This window comes from Chanodichthys erythropterus, chromosome 20 (assembly GCF_024489055.1).
Source record: "Chanodichthys erythropterus isolate Z2021 chromosome 20, ASM2448905v1, whole genome shotgun sequence".
In the NCBI taxonomy this organism is placed as follows: Eukaryota; Metazoa; Chordata; class Actinopteri; order Cypriniformes; family Xenocyprididae; genus Chanodichthys; species Chanodichthys erythropterus.
The window spans coordinates 25,489,098-25,510,348 of record NC_090240.1 but is presented as its reverse complement, the minus strand read 5'-3'; the positions used below and the strand labels follow the sequence as shown (position 1 = coordinate 25,510,348).

Below are 21,251 nucleotides of genomic sequence, written 5' to 3'. Positions count from 1 at the left end.
AAATAAGTGTCAGAGCTGAGAGAGACAAAATACATGAGATTCAGACCTATAAAGAAAGTGAACAAAAGTATTTCTATACATGTGAAAAGTGTTTAGATGTGGAAGACCAGTGAACAAGTTGATAGGAAGCACATTCACTTTAAAAGAGACCATGTCACAGTGTCAAAGTGTCAACAACTATTTTGGGTTACAAATGTGCCATGCTCCAGGAAGAGCAATAGATTAGAACTGTAACTGCTTATTAACCAACACAGTATATACTGAAAACAACAAACAAGCAAGCATGTATTTTGCAAAGTATTTTACAGTAATGCTGAATATGTTGTGAAGTTTTATGTGTAAAGCATGTCGAAGATGAAAAATAAATCTGTCCAAGTGTGGTCGGTGCAGTCTTTTCATTCAGTCCAAGCTCATACTGTCAAAATTAACATTTGCCACACCACTGAAATTCAGATAAACTGCACAAAACTATACCAATAAGGGAGCATCTTGATATTAAATTCATTATTCATTATTTAAAAACATATCTTTCAATAAAAGCACACTTGTAGTCTTTTCTAATGTGTCTTTTATGGTTTTCTCCTTTCATCTCATTCTTTAATTTCATGAGCTGCTTCCTTGGTGGAAAGAACTTAAAGGGATAGTTCACCCAAAAATGAAAATTTTATGTTTATCTGCTTACCCCCAGCGCATCCAAGATGTAGGTGACTTTGTTTCTTCAGTAGAACACAAATTATGATTTTTAACTCCAACCGTTGCTGTCTGTCAGTCAAATAATAGCAGTGGATGGGAACACAATCAATAAGGATTTGTTTATGCATGTTTTTTCGACTCTTATTGATTGTGTTCCCATTCACTCGCATTATAAGACTGACAGATGGCAACAGTTGGAGTTAAAAATCCTCATTTGTGTTCTACTGAAGAAACAAAGTCACCTACATCTTGGATGTCCTGGGGGTAAACAGATAAACATCGAATTTTAATTTTTGGGTGAACTATCCCTTTAATACTGTTACATGTGGACAGCAAAACTTCTATGAATAGGGAACAAAATAAGTCCTGGAAATTAATGGAACAGGACAAAGAGAAGACAAGTGTTCAAAACCAGCTATGTTCATGCTAATTTTATGTTCGATAATAGGTTGTCAGACATCTAACAGTTCTTACAACAAAAAAGAATTAGAGTTTCTAATTCTTTAAAGTAACTGGACACCAAATTGTACCCTATTTGTGAAGTGCCAGACATGTATACAGTCGTGGATAGAATTATTTGCAACCTAGGTAAATCTGATCAAAGAAGGCTGTGAAGATAAATCTGCATTGTTTACCCTTTCATTGAAGTAAAACTGAATGTGAATGAGGGAAAATCACATTATGAAAAAGTTTTTCTCGAATACATGTTGGCCACAATTATTGGTACCCCTAGAAATTCTAGTAAAATATCTCTGAAGTATATTCCCTTCATATTTACATTTTTTAGCACACCAGGGTGACTAGGAACATGAAATTGTCCAGCCATGACTTTCTGTTCCACAGGAGTTCAAATATGAGGAAACACAAATGCCAAATTCCCTTAATCATTCATCATAATGAGTAAAACCAAAGAATAAATTTCTGATGTGCAGCAAAAGATTGTTGAGCTTCACAAAATAGAAAGTGGTTGTAAGAAAATCAAAAGCAAAAAAAATTAAAAATAAAAATTTTAAATTGTGTCGAGAAGTTTGAGTGGTCAAAGACTCTCTAAGGATCACAGCTGGAGAATTGCAGAAAATAGTTGAATCTTGGGAAAGAGAGAAAAAAAATTTCAAACAGCACGTACATCAAGTTGTTTGGGAGGGTTTCAAGAAAAATCCTTTGCTCTCATCTAAAAACAATCTCCAGTATATTCAGTTGTCAGGCAAGACTGGAGCTTCAAACAAGATGGGCTTCTATGGTCAGATGAAACTAAAAAAAAAAATTAATTTAAAAAAAATTTTAAAAAAAAAGAGCTTTTTGGCAGGAAACCCACCAGATGGGTTTGGTGCACAGATGGATAAAAAGTACCCCATGTGTACAGTTAAATATACTGCTGGATATTTAATGTTGTGGGCCTATTTTCCCACTGGAGGTCCTGGACATCTTGTTCAGATACATGGTATCATGGATTCTATCAAATACTAACAGATAAATAAAATCAATACTTGACAGCCTCTGCTAGAAATCTTATAATGGGTCAGGGTTGGATCTTCCATCAGGACAATGATCCAAAACAAACATCAAAACCAACACACAAAAAAAATGGGTCACTGAGCACAAAATGAAGGTTCTGCCATTGCCTATTCCCCTGACCTGAATCCTATTGAAAACTGAAGAGGAGAGTGTATCCACATGGACTTGGATCTGGAGCAGGGATGGGTAATGTCGGTCCTGGAGTGCCGCTGTCCTGCAGAGTTTAGCTCTAACCATGATCAAACACACATGAACAAGCTAATCAATGTCTTCAAGAGTTTTTTTTTTTTTACCAGGGTTGGAGCTAAACTCTCTAAGACAGACGTTGCCCATCCCTGATCTGGAGAGATTCTGTAAGGAGAAATTGTCTCTGATCTCTTGTCTGGTGTTCTCCAAACTCATTAGGCGTTATAGGAGAAGACTCAGGGCTGCTATCAAAAGGAGGTTGCAAAAAGTATTGTATAAAAGGGTGCCATTAATTGTGGCCAATGTGTATTAGTGAAAAACATTTATTTCATAATGAAATTTTCCCCCATTTTCAATTGTTTTACTTTAATGAAAGGTTAGATTTTTGTGATTTTTTTGAATAAATTGTCAAAAGGATTAACAATGCAGATTTATTTTCATAGGCTTCTTTGTTCATATTTATCAAGGGTGCCAATAATTCTGACCAGGACTGTATATACACAAATAATTATATTGTATGTATACATATAAATACAAGAATAATTTTATCTGATATATATATAAAAAAACACATACCAATGGACAGAAACTATTGGGATAGGAAATAAACCTCAAAATTAAATCTGGCCTGCACTACTATTCAATTCAGTTGGCAGGCTCTGTGAAGAAATTAGCACTTGCCTCCGATATGTGACAAAAACATCTGCAGTACAACACTGGTGCATGATTATATGGTCAAGTGGAAAATAATGGTGTTATAAAGTACAAAACAAATAAATAAAACTCATGAAGAAAATAAAAAAATATTCATCACATTACTTTGTACAAAAAAAACCCCAATATCATACTGAACCAGTACTGGTTTCTTTATCTACTATTCACATAGTTGAATTTCTATAATAGTCCTCATATTGGCATGTGCTGCCAGCTCAAGATCCATCACATGGATCATTCCTCATCATACATGAGTATCACACATGTATAATTGTTTCTCTTTTTTTTTCTTGCTATTAGTCCATAGTCTATTTCAGATGCACACCGAGACAACATTTTTTAATTTTAATGTATCCTGTTAACACATTTCTGGTGAGTATGGATGAGAACCAAACCATATCAAAGAGTAAAGGGTATATACTGTATATATGATCAAAATCTAATTCTAATGAGATTTCAGAACTAACAGCCAAAATAAAAGTTCATAAAATAACATGTGATAGTGGCTACATTTACATGCTTAAACAACCTTTTCTTCCCTTTTATTCTGAATATGAAAACATCATGTGCGCCAAAATTATAACTTCCCCTCCCACTTGCAACGGCATCTCTTCTCTGAAGACGTGCTCACTGGACTGTGGGCAGACCAACCTGTCATTCACATGAGATCACAGCAATAGCAAACCATCACCTAACATTTGTTCTTGTTTGAGAAGCATTTTCACATGGATATATGTCACAATAGGGAAGAAAAGACTATCGCAACTTCGGTTTCATGCTGACTTTAAATGTCTATGAAATAACAGATATATTAACATTTGAAAATACATAAAGAGGCTTTTATGTGGCTTATTTGAAATACTGCAAAGTCACAGATAATACACGAACATAAACTTGCATGTAAATGCAGCCAGAATGATATTTATGGATAGTTTTGACCATTGGAAAGGCCTTGCCTTCGATGTGCTGGTGCGGTACTGAGACCATAGAGGTCTTGTGGTGATCAGTTCTTGATCATCCCCAGAAAAATAGACAACTTCTGGGCTCTGGACACAGGGCTTACTGAGAGGGGGGGCGTCTTTCTGTGAGGAGGTCCACAGGGGTCTGGTGTGCACAGGCTGGTCCAATCCTCCACTCCTAAGAATCAAACCTCCACTGACTGTATCTGGTTCATTTGGGCACGCATCATCTGCACACTGTTGAGAATCTTCTTCTGGTGACCAGCTAGTGTTACTCCCACCCTCAGAATATCACTGTGAGGACAGAAAGAGGGCGTAAGAGAAACAACTGCATAATGTCGTCATCAAAGAATGATCTAAGCAAAGAAGGCTATCAATCAAATTTGCAGTAATGAATACATGAAGCTATATGATACGATATGAATACAGAAGATAGTGAAAACCCACTCCATAGTCATTTGAGACACGGCTTCAAAGGTAGTGAGGTCTTCATTGGCAAAGTTCTCCTTGTACTGGCCCATTTTGATGGCATCCAGCCATTCATCCACTGTGCTGAAGCTGGAGAAGTCTGGTGTGCTGCGGTCCAGCAGAGGTAGATGTACGCTGTAAAACACAAACAGAATCAACATCACTGGGATAGGGACTTATAACATGCATTTAAAAAAGGTGTTTTCTTCAAAATTCAAAATAAAATATCTCAGACCATTTGAAGGAATTAAAAATGACACACTACAATGCATAATTCATAACAACATGCGCTACCGTTAAAAAAAAAATCTGTAAGTCTGAGTCTGTAAGATTTTGTAATGTTTTTGAAAGAAGACTCTCCTGCTCACCAAGGCTGCATTTATTTGATAAAAATACAGTAAAAACAGTAATATTGTGAAATATTGTTACATTTTAAAAACTGTTTTCTATTTATTTATATTTTAAAATGTAATTTATTCCTGTGATGGTAAATCTGAATTTTCAGCATCATTACTCCAGTCTTCAGTGTCACATGATCCTTCAGAAATCATTCTAATATGCTGATTTGGTGCTCAAGATACTTTTTTTATTATTATAATCAATGTTGAAAACAATTGTGTACTTAATATTTTTTGTGGAGATCGTGCTACATTTTATTTAGGGTTATTTGAAGTTCAAAAGAAGAGCATTTATTTGAAATAGAAATATTTTGTAACATTATAAATGTCTTTACTGTCCTTTTTGATAAATTTAATAAATCCTTGAATAAAATTATTTATTTACAAATAAAAATTTTATAGACCACAAATTTTTAAACAATAGTGTAATAAAAAAAAAAAAAAAGTAAAATAAAAATCAGGCCTTCTCAGAGATATAGGTGTCTTTTATTTGTAATCCACTGAAAAGCATTTCTTGCAAGTTCTGACTAGGGACGGATTATGACGCGATCGTACCCTAGACACACACCTGTCTAAAGGCCCCCCGACGCCCCAAAATATTGTTTTGGGGGGGTGGTGATCTTATTTATCATTGTGTGGGGGTGGGGGGTGTTCTGTCATCATTTACTCACCCTTAAGTTGTTGCAAAAGAATGTTTGTAACCAAGAAGATCTCGCCTCCCATTGACTACAATAGTATTTTTTTTCCTACTATGGGAGTCAATGGGGGGCAAGATCTGCTTCTTTCGAATATCTTCTATTTTGTACATCATAACATAGAAACTTACAGGTTTGGAACAACTTAAGGGGGTGAATTAAAGATGACAGAATTTTAATTTTTGAGTGAATTATCCCATTAACCCCACATAATTAATGACACTCCCCTTCTTCCCATAGTCATATGACTTTCATTTTTAACATTCACGTTACATGGCCCCAACACTGTTTACAGTATAACTTTGTTTGCATATATATATATATAAGTTTATAAACTTATATAGAAAATATAGAAAAAAACCCATCTCTTTAAGATGCAAAAATCACTTCAAAATCCAGGAATTTAAAACTAGATGGAGATATTTCAGACTAATGCCAGTGCTGAGGATACTGAATTCTAATAATATTGGGGTTTTCTTTTCTTTTTTTACACAGACTAATTAATTGAATACAGTTCAGTACTCAGTGCTTGCTGTCCCCTTCAAGCCTGTGTTGACCCAAAATAAAATCTCTTACCCTGAAGAGAGAGGGGTGGTGGCCTTCAGGCTGCCAGGATTACGTATCATCTTATCCAGAGTGTTGACAATCTGACTGAATTTCGGACGGTTGTTTCTGTCCTTCTGCCAGCAGTCCAACATTAGTTGGTGAAGTGCATTTGGACAGTCCATAGGAGGAGGTAACCTATAATCCTGCTCGATTGCATTTATTACCTGGGGGGATGGGAGAAGAAATGACTAAATAAAGAAGAAACTCATAAAATCATACTAAACATTTATGTTCTTAAATGCACTTGCAGTTATTGTTTCATGACATCATTTGTCCACTAGGGGACATCCTTATCCAGCTCTTCGTGAATGTACAGTAGCTTGATGAAAACTATCATCAATAATCATCAATATGACCAGGTAATCATATAAGAATTGATTCCATACATCTTGATTGCTCATGTCCCAGTACGGTCGCTCTCCATAGGACATGACCTCCCACATTACGATCCCATAGCTCCACACATCACTCGAGGATGTGAACTTCCTGTATTGAATGGCCTCGGGAGCAGTCCATCTTATTGGAATTTTCCCTCCCTGTGTGGACACTGAATTTAGTTAGACACTGAACACAATGCATTAGCATGAAATATTAGGTGTTGCCACATTGCATCAGGCCATTTGACCAACTGAATACACACTCACCAGGGCACTTGTGTATGTAGGATCTGACGTGTCATCTTCCAGAAAGCGAGAAAGCCCAAAGTCAGATACTTTGCAAACTAGATTGCTGTTGACCAGTATGTTGCGGGCAGCCAGATCGCGATGTACGTAGTTCATGTCACAGAGGTATTTCATGCCAGCTGCAATGCCACGCAACATGCCGACCAACTGAATGACAGTGAACTGGCCATCATTTTGCTAAGAGGACATACAAAGAATACAGAAATATATGAAAAATATTAAAATACTATTATGTGTATAAGGATGCACATATATTTCTTTTCTACATTAAGAAAGAAAGGCTTTATAAAATCAGTCTTTCTAGCAAAACATCTTTGTTCTGTGAGCTTGTCACAATCTTGTGGCAAAACATCTAGACTTCAGTCCAGCTGTGCCTCTCAGCAGACACATCTGGGCCCTGCCCAATGGGATCCTGGGTCAGTTAAAAGCAGCACAAGGACAAAGCCGTCACACATTGTGAGATAAAAAGCTGAACTGAATAGATTTTTTGGAAATGTGTACATATAGGCAAAAATATCTTTTTTTTAATTTAGATAAATCTAAATGTACAGAATTAAAAAAACAAATGTGGCTTGTAAATAATTTAGATAATGGGAAAAAACTCGAAATGTGTGAATATTGCAGGTTATCATAATAAAATGGCACAAAAAATACAACACCATTGAAAAGTTTGTGGTCAGTAAATGCTTATTTAGCTAAGAAACATCAAATTGATCAAATGTGACAATAAAGCAATTTATAATGTTACAAAAAACATTCCAAATGTTTCTTGAGCACCCAATCAGCATATTACCGTTTTTACTGTATTAAAATTAAATAAATGCAGCCTTCTTTCAAAATCTTACTTTTGAATTGTAAATTGTAAATATTTCATTTGAAAAAAAAAGTAAATCTTTAAAATCATGTACACTAAAATGTAATGAAGTTGCTAGCCATACCAGTGTCCTAATTAATATAAGCATTTTATTTCGACATAGAGCGGGTTACGTCATGGTGGCGGCCATGTTGAGATCACATGACTAGCCGAATTTACTTGTCGAAAATATCAATGACAGTTAACTGTAAATAGAGCGTTTTTAAAATGGCATCAGTAGCTTTTTTGTGTGATACTGCATCCACACCACTAGGTGTCAGTACGTCAAAATTTAACTTACAAAATTTAAGTGCACTTTTAATGTTGCAGTTATTTTCTTGCATTAACATTGAAACTTACCCGAAGGAAGGAGTCCAGTGATCCGTTCTCCATGAATTCAGTGATGATCATTACTGGAGTACTCTTGGTCACCACTCCCTCCAGGTGGATGATGTTGGGATGGTCGAACTGCCCCATGATACTGGCTTCGCTCAGGAAGTCCCGCCGCTGCTTCTCAGTGTAGCCTGATTTCAGAGTCTTGATGGCTACCAGAATCTCCCTCTTTCCAGGAAGCCTGAGATTACCACTACATACCTCTCCAAACTCACCTAGAAAGTTATCCCATATATAGACCAGTTTATTACACCTCAGGAAATGTAACATAAAATTCAATCAGATGAAAATAATTCAGTTAGCAGCCTGGTTTACTAAAACATTGTTGCTCCTTTAACAATAATTAAAGGTGCAAACACATCAAGAGCTCCAGGCTTTTGCTAGATTGCAGCTGCTTTCTAATTAACGGTTGATTTGCTTATAAGCAGTCGACTATCTACTGTAGATGAGATGCAAAAATGTTGGTTAGACTGCAAATTAGCACTCTATGCAATTCAGGCATATTAAAATATTCCTAATTAATGTGAACGGTGACATTCACCTGCACCAATGACTTGCTCGATTTTCACACAGGTCACGTCTATTTCTTTGGCAAACTCACGCACTGCCTCATTGGGATCCTCATATGTGAAAGGATCAATGTAGATCTTCATTCCTGGAGACACTTGGAAAAAGAAACAGGAGCTGCAGCGTATGCAACAGAAATATATGGCATATATTGTAATAATTATATTTCAATGATTCTTGAGAAAGGGGGTGGGACAAAATTAGTTTGGAAATATGATTTATATTATATTATATTATATTATATTATATTATATTATATTATATTATATTATATTATATTATATTATATTATATTATATTATATTATATTATATATTATTTTATTATATTATATTATATTATTTTATATATATTATATTATATTATATGCTTGTTTTCACAACCATGTCACAAAATTATAAATATACCAATATTCGTTGACTTTTAAAATAAAATAGTTTTTTTTTTCCACTGCTATAGCCTGTTTTGTTCCATATCTCAAGAATCAGAAATTATTTAAATAACAATTAAATTATATGTATATTATATTAAATTATGTGAATATTATAATACCCATCAATACAATATGACACTGACTCACATGGCAAACAATCTAAATAATAAAGTGGGAGCACGCAAGAGCACTCTGGGAGAGGACAGGAAGCACAAATTAATTATGGTTTCTGCTTGTATATGCTGAGTCAACTAGCTTAAGTGCTCATTTGACCAATATCACATGGACCCATTCCAATACACTGCAGTTCATATTGTGGTATTGTGTGGTAAGTAATGTTGTGCTGTGGTTTCAATGTTTATGTGTGCTGTGCAGCAGTCTGCTGTTTTCATTTAATGATTTGAGTCTTGTTTAAAAAAATCAAGTAAATATTATAAGCACAAATGAAATATTCCATATATGTCTGAATGGTTTACTCACTGTGGCCGCTGGTGTAATGCTGCAGCTTGTCAGTGTATTCAGACTCTGTCCTGTCACTGCCTCTCCTGATGAGACCCCAATAGGAAAAGAAGAAGAAAAACTTTCAAGAACTTAGTGAATTAGAGAAAGTGTATAAAACTATTCAGTTTTAATTTATTCCAGATCATGATTACCAACAGACTCACCGATTACAGACGATAATGAGCACGACCACAGCGATGAGAAAAACAACACCAGCAGCAGCAGAGCCAATAATGAGGGGCAGTTTCTCTTGCAGGCTGGAGTTATACTCCTCTTTAGATGTACACATGGCAGACACAAAATCAGATCAGTTAGGCAGATTTTTAAATCACAAAAGCCTATAACATTTATTTAAAAAAATAAAATAACACAATCTGCTTGGAGGTTTCAGCAGACCTGCAGGAAAACACTGTAATTTCCCCTGCTTTAACCAAGTTCATTTTAGGTCTTACACTTTAAATATGAAGATTAACATTTGAAATTCAGAGGTATTCATCTAAATGTTGGCAAAAAAACAAGATACACATGCAAAATGTTTGGGGTCGGTAAGATTAAGTCTCTTATGCCCGCCAAGGCTGCATTTATTTGATCAGAAATACAGCAAAAACAGTGATATTTTGCAATTTAAAACTGTTTTTCAGCATCATTACTCCAGTCTTCAGTGTCACATGATCCAAACATTCTGAAGCTGTTAAATCATCTTCAACTATGGACTGTCAACACGTCTTATATGTGTCAACAGTCAGTTTCTGAATTTTGTCATACATGAAAAGGAGCACAAAAGGTTGCAATGCCTCTTTTGCCCCCTCAGATCTGATTTCTGATTTATGCCCCTCAGTTTCAATTTGTACATCCCCCCCCCTATATGTTGATATAAAAAAAGCTCAGCACTTTTCATATATCAACTATTCAGTGTTTTCAACAACATAATGTTCATTTTAAGTTTCAGACGTTTTTTGCTAGTACTTATGTGCATTTAAATATGTATAGTTTGTTAAATACACACTGATGTCTATGGAAGCAGCAATAATAATCCTTTCAATTATTTGAGGACATGTTTTATTCATATCAGATACTATACAGTTTACTCTATTCTTCTCCCAGTTCACCAGCCACTTACTTTTATGTACTTCAGGAGAAGTGGATGAATTTATGTGATGTATATCCAAAAGATCAGATTCTCTGAATTTCTGCGCAAACTAACATGGTAGGAATATGAAATAAAAACGATATATCTGTCACCCCCCTCTCAAGAACTATGAATGCCCACTCCAGTTTGTGTGTCCTGGCGCCAGCTCTGGACATGCCACAGAATCTTCTAATGCCCACAAAACAAATAAATGTGTTTCTAAGTAGCAAAGTGCAACCTGCTGTCAAATATTTCATGAATGTTTCCATTTTCATGAGTTGGTATTGGAAATAAATAGCATGCTGCGATGACTTGGCCACTGGCTCAGATTCTGGCTCTGCCATTGGCACATAGATCTAAAGTTGTCCTCCAACTGACTAAGGTTAATGTCATTTCAGAGACCGGAAAAACAGTATTTCCCAGACTGAGGCACCAGATTAACTGTTGACATTTTCATGGACTTGTACAGAAATAATCAGACTATTATTTAGGACAGCAAACCAACAAAATGTCTAGTTTCAAAAATCCAATACCTTCAGTCATTGTTTGGAAGTACATCTTCCCACTGAAACGTCCAAAGCCCGCCACTGTTCGGGCCCGTACCTGGAACACGTAGATGGTTCCCTGCTTTAGGCCCCGAATAACTGCTGTATTAGTCTGACTCCGCAGTAGAGAAGAGTTCAACTCAGCCATATTCTAGATTTGGACCAAAGATCAGAGATCATCACAAAATGCAAAAAGCCATATAGAAATCTACATTACCGTTTAAAATTATACATTTTTTTAAAAAAGTCAATGAATCTAACGGTCTAAATGAACTAAATTAATTTAAGCTTGAACAAGTACAGAACCAATAAATCCCAAAGTAATTGTTGTTGTTGAAAAGGCTTATTGCTTTGAAGTTCACCTCAGTTTGAGTTCATTGAATGTTTTATTTTTTTGAGAGAAGAGGGTCATTTTCAGTATGTTAGAATGTGACAACTTATTACCTTCTCATAATATTGCAGCTCGTAGTCCAGAATGACTCCATTGGGCTGGTCTGGCTGGGACCAGGACAACGTGATACTGTCTACAGCTCGACTGACCTGATGCATGATTGACACAGCAGATGGAGCTGTGGAGAGGATGATGAAACAAAGGATAAATATATGTAGATGGATACATAAAGTGTAAGAGTTCATTTGAGAATCTTTTCATGAAAAATGAGCTCATAATAAAGATTACATTAGAGTGGTTCTCAACCCTGACTGTGTTTATATCACTGTAGGATCTCAGCCAAACCAAGGACCTTTTGTAAATTTATAATGACTTTCATTAAGAACATTAAAATTGGTACACCGTATAATCCTTAATAGATCATTTAGAAAGTTACTTAAAATTAATCATGAAGATATGTGTTCGATATGTTTTATACAATATGTTTGGGGTCAGCAAGAACTTTTTTTTTTGAAAGAAATTAATACTTTTATCCAGCAAGGATGCATGACCAAAACTTACATTAATATTTTTCTAAAAAAGATTTCTATATTTTAAATTAAAGGGTTAGTTCACCCAAAAATGAAAATAATGTCATTTATTACTCACCCTCATGTCGTTCCACACCAGTAAGACCTTCGTTCATCTTCGGAACACAAATTAAGATATTTTTGATAAAATCCGATGGCTCAGTGAGGCCTGCATTCACAGCAATGACATTTCCTCTCTCAAGATCCATAAAGGTACTAAAAGCATATTTAAAACAGTTCATGCAAGTTCAGTAATTCTACTTTAATATTATAAAGCTTTGAGAATATTTTTGTGCGGCAAAAAAACAAAATAATGATTTTTCAACAATATAGTGATGGGCTGATTTCAAAACACTGCTTCGGAGCTTTGCGAATCGAATGAGTGACTCGGAGCACCAGAGTCACGTGATTTCAGCAGTTTAGCCGTTTGATAGAAGATCTGAGTCACTAATTCGATTCGTAAAGCTCCGAAGCAGTGTTTTGAAATTGGCCCATCACTATATTGTTGAAAAGTCGTTATTTTGGGTTTTGGCTTTATAATATTAAGGTAGAACTACTGAACTCGCATGAACTGTCTTAAATATGTTTTTAGTACCTTTATTAATCTTGAGAGAGGAAATGTCATTGCTTTGAATGCAAGCCTCACTGAGTCATCGGATTTCATCAAAAATAAATTAATTTGTGTTCCAAAGATGAATGAAGGTGACATGAGGGTGAGTAATAAATAACATTATTTTCATTTTAGGGTGAACTAACCCTTTAATGCTGTTTGAACTTTCTATTCAAAAAAAAAAAAAAAAACGGTTTCATCAGAAATATTAAGCAGCATCTGTTTTACATTGATAATAATAAGAAATGTTTCTTGAGCAGCAAATCAGCGTATTGGAATGATTTCTGAAGGATCTTGTGACACTAAAGATTGAAGTAATGATGCTAAAAATTCAGCTTTGAATCACAGGAATTATATTTTTAAATCCTGTACATTAAAATAGCAAACAGTTAAATTGCACTTTTTAAAAATATTTTAAATAATTGTAATATTATTTCACAATTGTAGTGTTTTTACTGTTTTATTCAAATAAATGCAGCATTTACTGTAAACCCTAACACTCAAAATAATTAATTGGTTTGAGTCGGGCAAACTCAAATTAAACAAATTACTTGAATCAAATTAACTTTCATGAGTTTTTAGAACTTTCTTTTTCTTTTGAGTTCACGAAACTGACACATTTTAAAAGTGCTTTAAGTGATGTCACGCGTTTTTAGGCCAAAACATTTTTTGTCACATACAACAAACTTCTCCTCACTATCCGCTAGCTGCCTGTCCCCTGAACAAACTGTAAAAAAAACCACGGTCTCTGTAGTCGCCACAAGCTCCAAAAAGCCAACAAAAACTACCTGGTGCAGCCTGGACCACGAAACACAGTTAACATGCTCCAGCCAATAACCGACAAGAATGATTTTAAATGTGCGTTCATGACTGTTTCAGGAAGCACGGAGGGGAGGGAGAGGAGGAGGAGGGAGGGTCTAGCTAGCCTCTGTTTTGTTTGACAACACTTCGAACGTTAACAGGAAGTTACTCCACCCAGGATCGCTTAGGGCACCTTTAAGTAATCTGAATTGTTTCATTGTTTTGAGTTTTATGAACTTGTTTCTTTTAATTTAGACAAACTTAAATTTACCTAAAACTGGTCTGAGATTTCCATTTCCCAGCATGCTTTGCCCTGACACTCAAAAGGGAGAATAAAGTTAAGAGCAATTAAAATGTATGGGTTCAAAATTGAAATGGATATAAAAATTAAAAAAAATGGATGTAACTGATTTAATGGATGTAACCTCAAATTTTTTGAGTTTTGCCAACTTATTCAGGTTTACAGTGTTGGTGAGCAAACCATTTAAAAAAAAAAAAAAAAAAAAATCACATCGACCCTAAACCTTTGAACGTTGTGTTCATCTTCCACAGAACCCCTGGAGTACCTCTGGTTGAAAACCATAAGTTTAGATAATGAATGAAGGGAGTTCACCATTTTTGACATCTGGAAAGCACCGCAACAGCATATAAAATTCTCCTTAAGCACAACACCATTTCCAACAAAGATCAGCTATAATGTCTATAGTTCTGGGGATAGAGCTCAAATGCTAACTGGCCTCTGTGTAGCACTCACAGTTCTCTGGCACCCATGCCGTTTTTGATATAGAGGAGCCATTATATCAACTGCAGCTTCAGGCTGACTACTAACTGGAAAGAAAGACTCTGGAAGCCTATGTAACACTTCATTATCATTTACAAGCTTAAAGAAGCAAAAAGACAAGCGTGAAAGCTGGCAAACACTATGGCTGCTGGTAAAACTGCACTCATGGTTTAAAGATCAAACAAATCACGGTGCCTTAAAGCCAATCAATGCCTTGTACATGAAGTTTACTCCTGGCATGTGTGCTTGGGTTTGTAGGGAGGAAAGTGATTTTGTTTATATGCCAAATACTGATTCCCCAGACATGTGTGATAAAATATAATAGGTAAGACAATATCTCAGCGTTTTAAGACCATTGATTTTAATCATTTTCAAAATAAATTGGTCAAATAAATGACACTGATACTCTTTTACATGTGCCATCTCTGTGTAATTGATGCTGTTAAGCCCAAAGAAAGATGTTTTATACGTTGTATTTATAGCTGGCATAAAGTTGATGGTTGATTGCTCGGAGAGTTCGAGGCCTCAGGTTATGTGTTCTCTGTTGCCGATCAGAGCTCAGGAATATTAAGCACACAATGTTGTGTAAAAAATATGTCTTGTGCTATTTAGTTTCCCTGTAAACTTCGATCCTGAGCTTTGATTAAGTGTTTTTCCATGAGCTACTTTCGATGGGCAGAACAGTCCCAGTGTCTTGATTTACTGCACTGAACGGTGGGATGGTGTGTGAGGAGGATGGGATTGTTGAGAAGTTGAGCGTGCCGTTGTGTATTTTGGAGAGATTCATCTAAACAACACTAGGAAAGACAGATGTGATTAGACTAGCACTCTAAATAGGAAGACGAACCATTTCAAACAATCACAAAATTCAATTCCTCAGACGCATGTAACTTTTTAACCCCCATAATTTGCAAAAATGCTGATGACAGGACAGCAATCCGCGTCATTATTAAAAACAAGCCAGTCAAACTGTCATCATTTACTCACCCTAACTTCTATACAAAAAATTAGAAGTTTAGAGGAATGGTCAAGCTACTCTTTTTCATACAATGAAAGTGAATAGTGACCAGCAACATTACAAGTTAAATTTCAGTGTTTCCTTCACACAAACTACCATATGGTTTCAGAAGACTTGAAATGTAGTGCACAAGTTGTACGGACCACTTTTATGGTGTTGTATGGTTTTGTTTTTGCTCTTTTTTTGGAGCCCCTGGTCACCAGTCAGTTTAATGAACAATATAAATATGCTTCAAGAATTCATCTTTATTGTTCTATGGAAGGAAATAAAGTTTTTTAAACAATATGAAGATCAGAAAATGATGACAGAACTTTACTTTTTTTTGGGGGGGGTGAACTGTCTTCAGCATTGGTATGCTTATAAAAGAGATACTGTATGATTGACTTTGGTTAAAATTTACTAGCAAGAACCTGAAAATGTATACAAAATAAAAATTTGGAGTTGGATTTTTTAATGTCTTTAAAGAAGTCTCTAATGCTCATATATTTATGTAATCAAAAATACTGTAAAAACGGTAATATGGTGAAATATTATTACAATTTGAAATAATCGTTTATTTTTTTCTGGGTTTTTTTTCCTATTTCTAATTGTGTAACTGTATTTTAAAATGTAATGTATTCCTGTGATGGCAAAGCTGAATTTTCAGCATCCTTACTCCAGTCTTCAGTGTCACATGATCCTCAGAAATCATTCTAATATGCTGATTTTGTGCTCAAGAAACATTTGTTAACACTTTACAATAAGGATTCCTTAGTTACATAGTTACCTACTTCAGTTAACATGAACTAAGAATGAACCGTACTTCTACAGCATTTATTAATCTTAGTTAATGTTACTTTCAACATTTACTAATACATTAATTTACTAAAATCAAAAGTTGTATTTGTTAACATTTTTTAATGCACTGTGAACTAACATTGAACGACTGTATTTGTATTAACTAACTAACTTTAATAAATATTGTATTAAATAATACTTGTTGAATAAATGTATTAATTTCTTTATAAAAAAAAAAAACACTTAACACTACATTGTTTCAAAGGAAATGCAGTTTTCTAAAGTTGAAGAAACCCCTAGAATGTCTGGAGAGAATCCACCACAGGTATGTGCCTATAAAATAGAGCAAGTCATAATATATGAAAATAAGTTCTCTTGGTTTGATGAGGTGATCGGTTTTCCAAAGAGTCTGCAGTAAGTGGTACTTCATCATTCCGCTGCTCTCTTTGACTGCAATTTACGAGAAATACAAGTAGTACCCTCTCAGTTAAAAAACATAAATTCATATGTCCTTGCGGTATTCTGGAGGAGAATAAGAGGAACCGATTACAAGCATTTCCATCTGAAATAGATCTCAGGATTTTTTCTCCACCAGAATTTCCACTGTGGAAACTGACAAAGTAATTTTCTAGTTGATCACAGCTTAAAATGTATTAAAGGCTTGAAAACATTAATGGGAATACCTACAAGCCTAATGTTTCCAAAATGGAGGTTCTTATGGTATCAAGAAACATGTTTTTTATATTCTTGAAATTCCTTCCCTGAGGTTAAATCTAAAAATCCAGCATTTTTTCAAAAATAATAAATTTCTTATACTGTTTTCACTTATTTACTTTTCCTAACTTGATTCGCACATTATGACTTTTATAAAAAACATTAGCTTGTACTGTAAGTTTTTCAGAGAAACATTATGAATAAATCCCTGAGCGTGGGAGGACGTTTATAGTTCCTGAGTGCATGTAAACCCGTGGCTGTTGAGCTCACATATAGGCTCTGGCTGAGCAGCCGGTCCTGGCATTGTCCCTCTCTCTGTGTTTGGGGGGACGCGGGTGGTGTGAGGTGGATTTTTGTCTTTTAATGGCAGCAGTGAAGCGGTAATGTGGACTGACAGGCACACCGGTGGAGCCCCAGCCTCCAGTGATAGGGCCAGCGAGTTCACTGCAGCACAGCCGGGGGCACGGCTCTCATTAAAATGCTCTATTAAACACTATTATGTTCCTTTTGAACTGGCTCTTTTTGACTGACATTTAAAACCCCTTTACATAGCAATATGACGAGTGTTGTGGACTAGCTTTCAGTTCTCTGATAAAATTGATGGAACATGAGAAACCTGATCAGGTGAAGATAAAAAGATGCAAGCACATCAGTTTCATGATGAAGTCCTATAATACTCAAAGCAGCAGGGAAAAACAAAACTGGGCAACATGAATAGTGAGACTCACAGAGACACTAGTGTGACTATAAAATGTGGAATACAACATATTTCAAAATCAGCAGGGATCTAGAGGTGACACTAGGTAAATGTAGATCAAAAGTTTATTGTGGATTAGGACAACCAGGGGGCTGAAAGAGGGTGCTATAAGGGGTCAGAGGAGGGGTTAAAACAAAACAAAAAACAAAACAAAAAACAAAACAATAAAAAAAATTTGTAAACAATGTAATAAATAGATAAGTTAAAGGGGTAATGAATTGAGAAATCAATTTTTCCTTGAGCTTTTGATATATAAGAGGTCATCATACTATCAGAATATCCTGTAAGTTTCATAACTGAAAACGTCCTTGTTAGTCCAATAAAAAGCTTTTATTGATAAAAGGACCATCGAACGACTCGTCCCGAAATGTGCCTATCATAGATAGGTAAAACGCCACCTCTGTAGAAGGTTAATCTACTTCATTATTGCAAAGTTAGTCCCCGCCCACTGGTGTGTTAGTGAGATGACGAGGAGAGAAGAGCAATACAGGACTAAAAATAACATTACCTTTCAAAGGATCCTAATGCTAGGAATGCTGCATTTAATGTGATTGTGAATGTCTCAGTTGAGCATTATATATTTGTATTCGGTTCATTTCACTGTGGATTCTTTGGTAAATCAATCGCATTTCGGATTTGCAAACAGACTTTGAGGATATGGACTCGACAGTAATGCAACAACATGTAAGTAACTGTGTTAATTCTAATGGCTGATCTGATATGTAATAATTCATGTACAGTCAGATTCTCTGTCTATGTTCTTTGTCTATGAGTCAGTAAATCAAAGCAGTGGCTAAATTGTCAACTTTACATTGTTTCTCTTAGTAAGATGAAAATAATCTGTTATTTAATTGGTGATTAAATTATATATAGAAAGCGATCTAGGAACGCTCCCTTTACAATGCTGGAGCTGTCAATCTAACAGCGCAAGTTTGTAAGAGGGCTAAAATTAGGGTAGAAAAAATGCCTTTTATTTCTAAATTATGACCTTTTTTGATGTAAAAAACATACTACCATTATAAGTGCACCCCCAGGAAACATTATAAAACAATGCAGTTCATGATCCCTTTAAAGGTGCCCTAGAACTTTTTTTTAAAAGATGTAATATAAGTCTAAGGTGTCCCCTGAATGTATCTGTGAAGTTTCAGCTCAAAATACCCCATAGATTTTTTTTAATTCATTTTTTTAACTGCCTATTTTGGGGCATAATTAGAAATGAGCCGATTCAGGGTGTGTGGCCCTTTAAATCTGGTGCTCCACGCCCCAAGAGCTCACGCTTGCCTTAAACAACATAAAAAAAAGTTCAAACAGCTAATATAACCCTCAAAATGGATCTTTACAAAGTGTTCGTCATGCATCATGTCTAATCGCGTAAGTACAGTGTTTATTTTGATGTTTACATTGATTCTGAATGAATTTGAGGCTATGCTCCGTGGCTAACGGCTAATGCTACACTGTTGGAGAGATTTATAAAGAATGAAGTTGTGTTTATGAATTATACAGACTGCAAGTGTTTAAAAATGAAAATAGCGACGGCTCTTGTCCCCGTGAATACAGTTAGAAACGATGGTAACTTTAACCACATTTAACAGTACATTAGCAACATGCTAACGAAACATTTAGAAAGACAATTTACAAATATCACAAAAAATATCATGTTATCATGAATCATGTCAGTTATTATTGCTCCATCTGCCATTTTTTGCTATTGTCCTTGCTTGCTTACCTAGTCTGTTGATTCAACTGTGCACATCCAGACGTTCTGCCCTTGTCTAATGCCTTTCATAATGTTGGGAACATGGGCTGGCATATGCAAATATTGGGGGCGTTGACTGTTACGTAACAGTCGGTGTTAGGTTGAGATTTGCCTGTACTTCGGAGGTCTTTTAAACAAATGGGATTTATATAAGAAGGAGGAAACAATGGAGTTTGAGACTCACTGTATGTCATTTCCATGTACTGAACTCTTGTTATTTAACTATGCCAGGATAAATGCAATTTTTGAATCTAGGGCACCTTTAAAATTTACCACAATTTGAAAGTATTACTGTTTCAAACTAGATTATTATAAATAGAGACTATCAAAATATATTGTTGAAATTAATTAAAAATATACATATGTATATGTTTTTAATTAATTTTATTATATTTTTTAATGTATAATATATAGAGTAAAATAAAAACGTCTTTGCACATTTAAAAATTTAGCTACTTTAACATTTACTTTTACTATTACTACTATTATTTTACAATCATTTTTGGGGATCCATGGCATTAAAACGTTTGAAAACCCCTGAACTAGTTGACCTTACAAATCAGTCTAATCTGACCCATTCCTACTAGAGTCTACTACTGCTGTTGCCAGCTGCTGCTCAGTGATTTCCAGAGAAGGAGCCTGGCAAAACAAAAGCTCCTGTAATTCAAGGTCAAATTCAGCCCACAGCAAGTTGAAAACATTTTAACTATGAACATCATCTGTGATGTCTCAAACTGTAACCTGTGTTTACTGCTGTCTTACCAGCCTGGTTTGTGGTGATGTTGACAGCTGTGAACTGAGGTGAGTAGGGACTCTGGTCAGACACTCCATTCACAGCCTGGATCTCAAAAGTGTACTGCGTGTGGGCCAGCAGGTCACTGATGTGGACCCGTGGATCGGTCAGGCCCAGTTGTCGGGGCACGAACTGCACATTGTCACCACAGCGAGTGCAGGCACCTCGACCCGAACCGCAGCTCTTGCAGATAATGTTGTAGACCACATCCTCCCGGCCTCCGCTCTCCTTCGGCGGATCCCACTCCAGCCGCAGGGAAGTCTCGTTCACGCTAGAAATCACTCTCTGGGGTGCAGACGGAACGGCTGTGGGAAAAGAAACGCACTGCCTGATCAGCAAGTCCTTATCAGGACATGAGTTTAATTAAACCCAAGCCTAGGAATAAATTCTTGGATTGTGTGGTGTAATGTGCAGGAATAAGTACTGTATGTGAACTCTTTATTTCTTTGAAATTTAATCTGATCATCAAGTTGCAACAAAAGCCTAAATTAGGCCTATGTGATGTAAAGTAACTTTACATGTCCTGTCCCATGTTTTTTCTCCCTCATATTCTGCAGGGTTGCTGACTTCAGCACATTTTAACTGCTCCACCTTGTGTCTTTATGATCTGATTTTCACTTATTCATTAGCCTATTATCACTGTTCCTTTAAAAAAGAAACTGGATCAAAGTAATCTCCGCTTTCTTACAAGCCACATTAAAGTAATAATTTCATAATGGGTAATGAAGAGATGAAAAGAGAAGTGGTTCATTGTAATGTAAAACAAGAGTTAAAGGGAAGAATTTCCTCCTCCCTCTATTCTGGACACAGTGCAGCAGTTCAGATTACTGACAGCGTAGAGCACTACTCCACTATTCACACAGGCCCACCCTTCCCAAAAGAACAGAGCATTATGCAAATCTCATTGGGCCAATCTCACTGCTCGGTGAGTTACAGCAATGAATGA

General features: G+C 35.7%; 1 protein-coding gene across 1 annotated transcript in view; it reads right to left on the bottom strand.

Annotated features, from left to right (window-relative positions):
* Positions 1-3,619: 3,619 nt before the first annotated feature.
* Positions 3,620-21,251, bottom strand: part of ephb2a (eph receptor B2a) — a 66,037-nt gene continuing 48,405 nt past the window's right edge. The window contains exons 5-16 of the mRNA XM_067372332.1: positions 20,275-20,610; positions 11,783-11,907; positions 11,327-11,489; positions 9,829-9,937; positions 9,644-9,708; positions 8,705-8,827; positions 8,131-8,378; positions 6,879-7,094; positions 6,621-6,770; positions 6,205-6,398; positions 4,515-4,670; positions 3,620-4,361 (exon numbers count right to left, since the gene is read on the bottom strand). Of these exons, the coding sequence (XP_067228433.1) occupies positions 4,253-4,361; positions 4,515-4,670; positions 6,205-6,398; positions 6,621-6,770; positions 6,879-7,094; positions 8,131-8,378; positions 8,705-8,827; positions 9,644-9,708; positions 9,829-9,937; positions 11,327-11,489; positions 11,783-11,907; positions 20,275-20,610 (1,994 nt within the window). The 3' untranslated portion in view covers positions 3,620-4,252. The remainder of the gene's footprint in view (positions 4,362-4,514; positions 4,671-6,204; positions 6,399-6,620; positions 6,771-6,878; positions 7,095-8,130; positions 8,379-8,704; positions 8,828-9,643; positions 9,709-9,828; positions 9,938-11,326; positions 11,490-11,782; positions 11,908-20,274; positions 20,611-21,251) is intronic.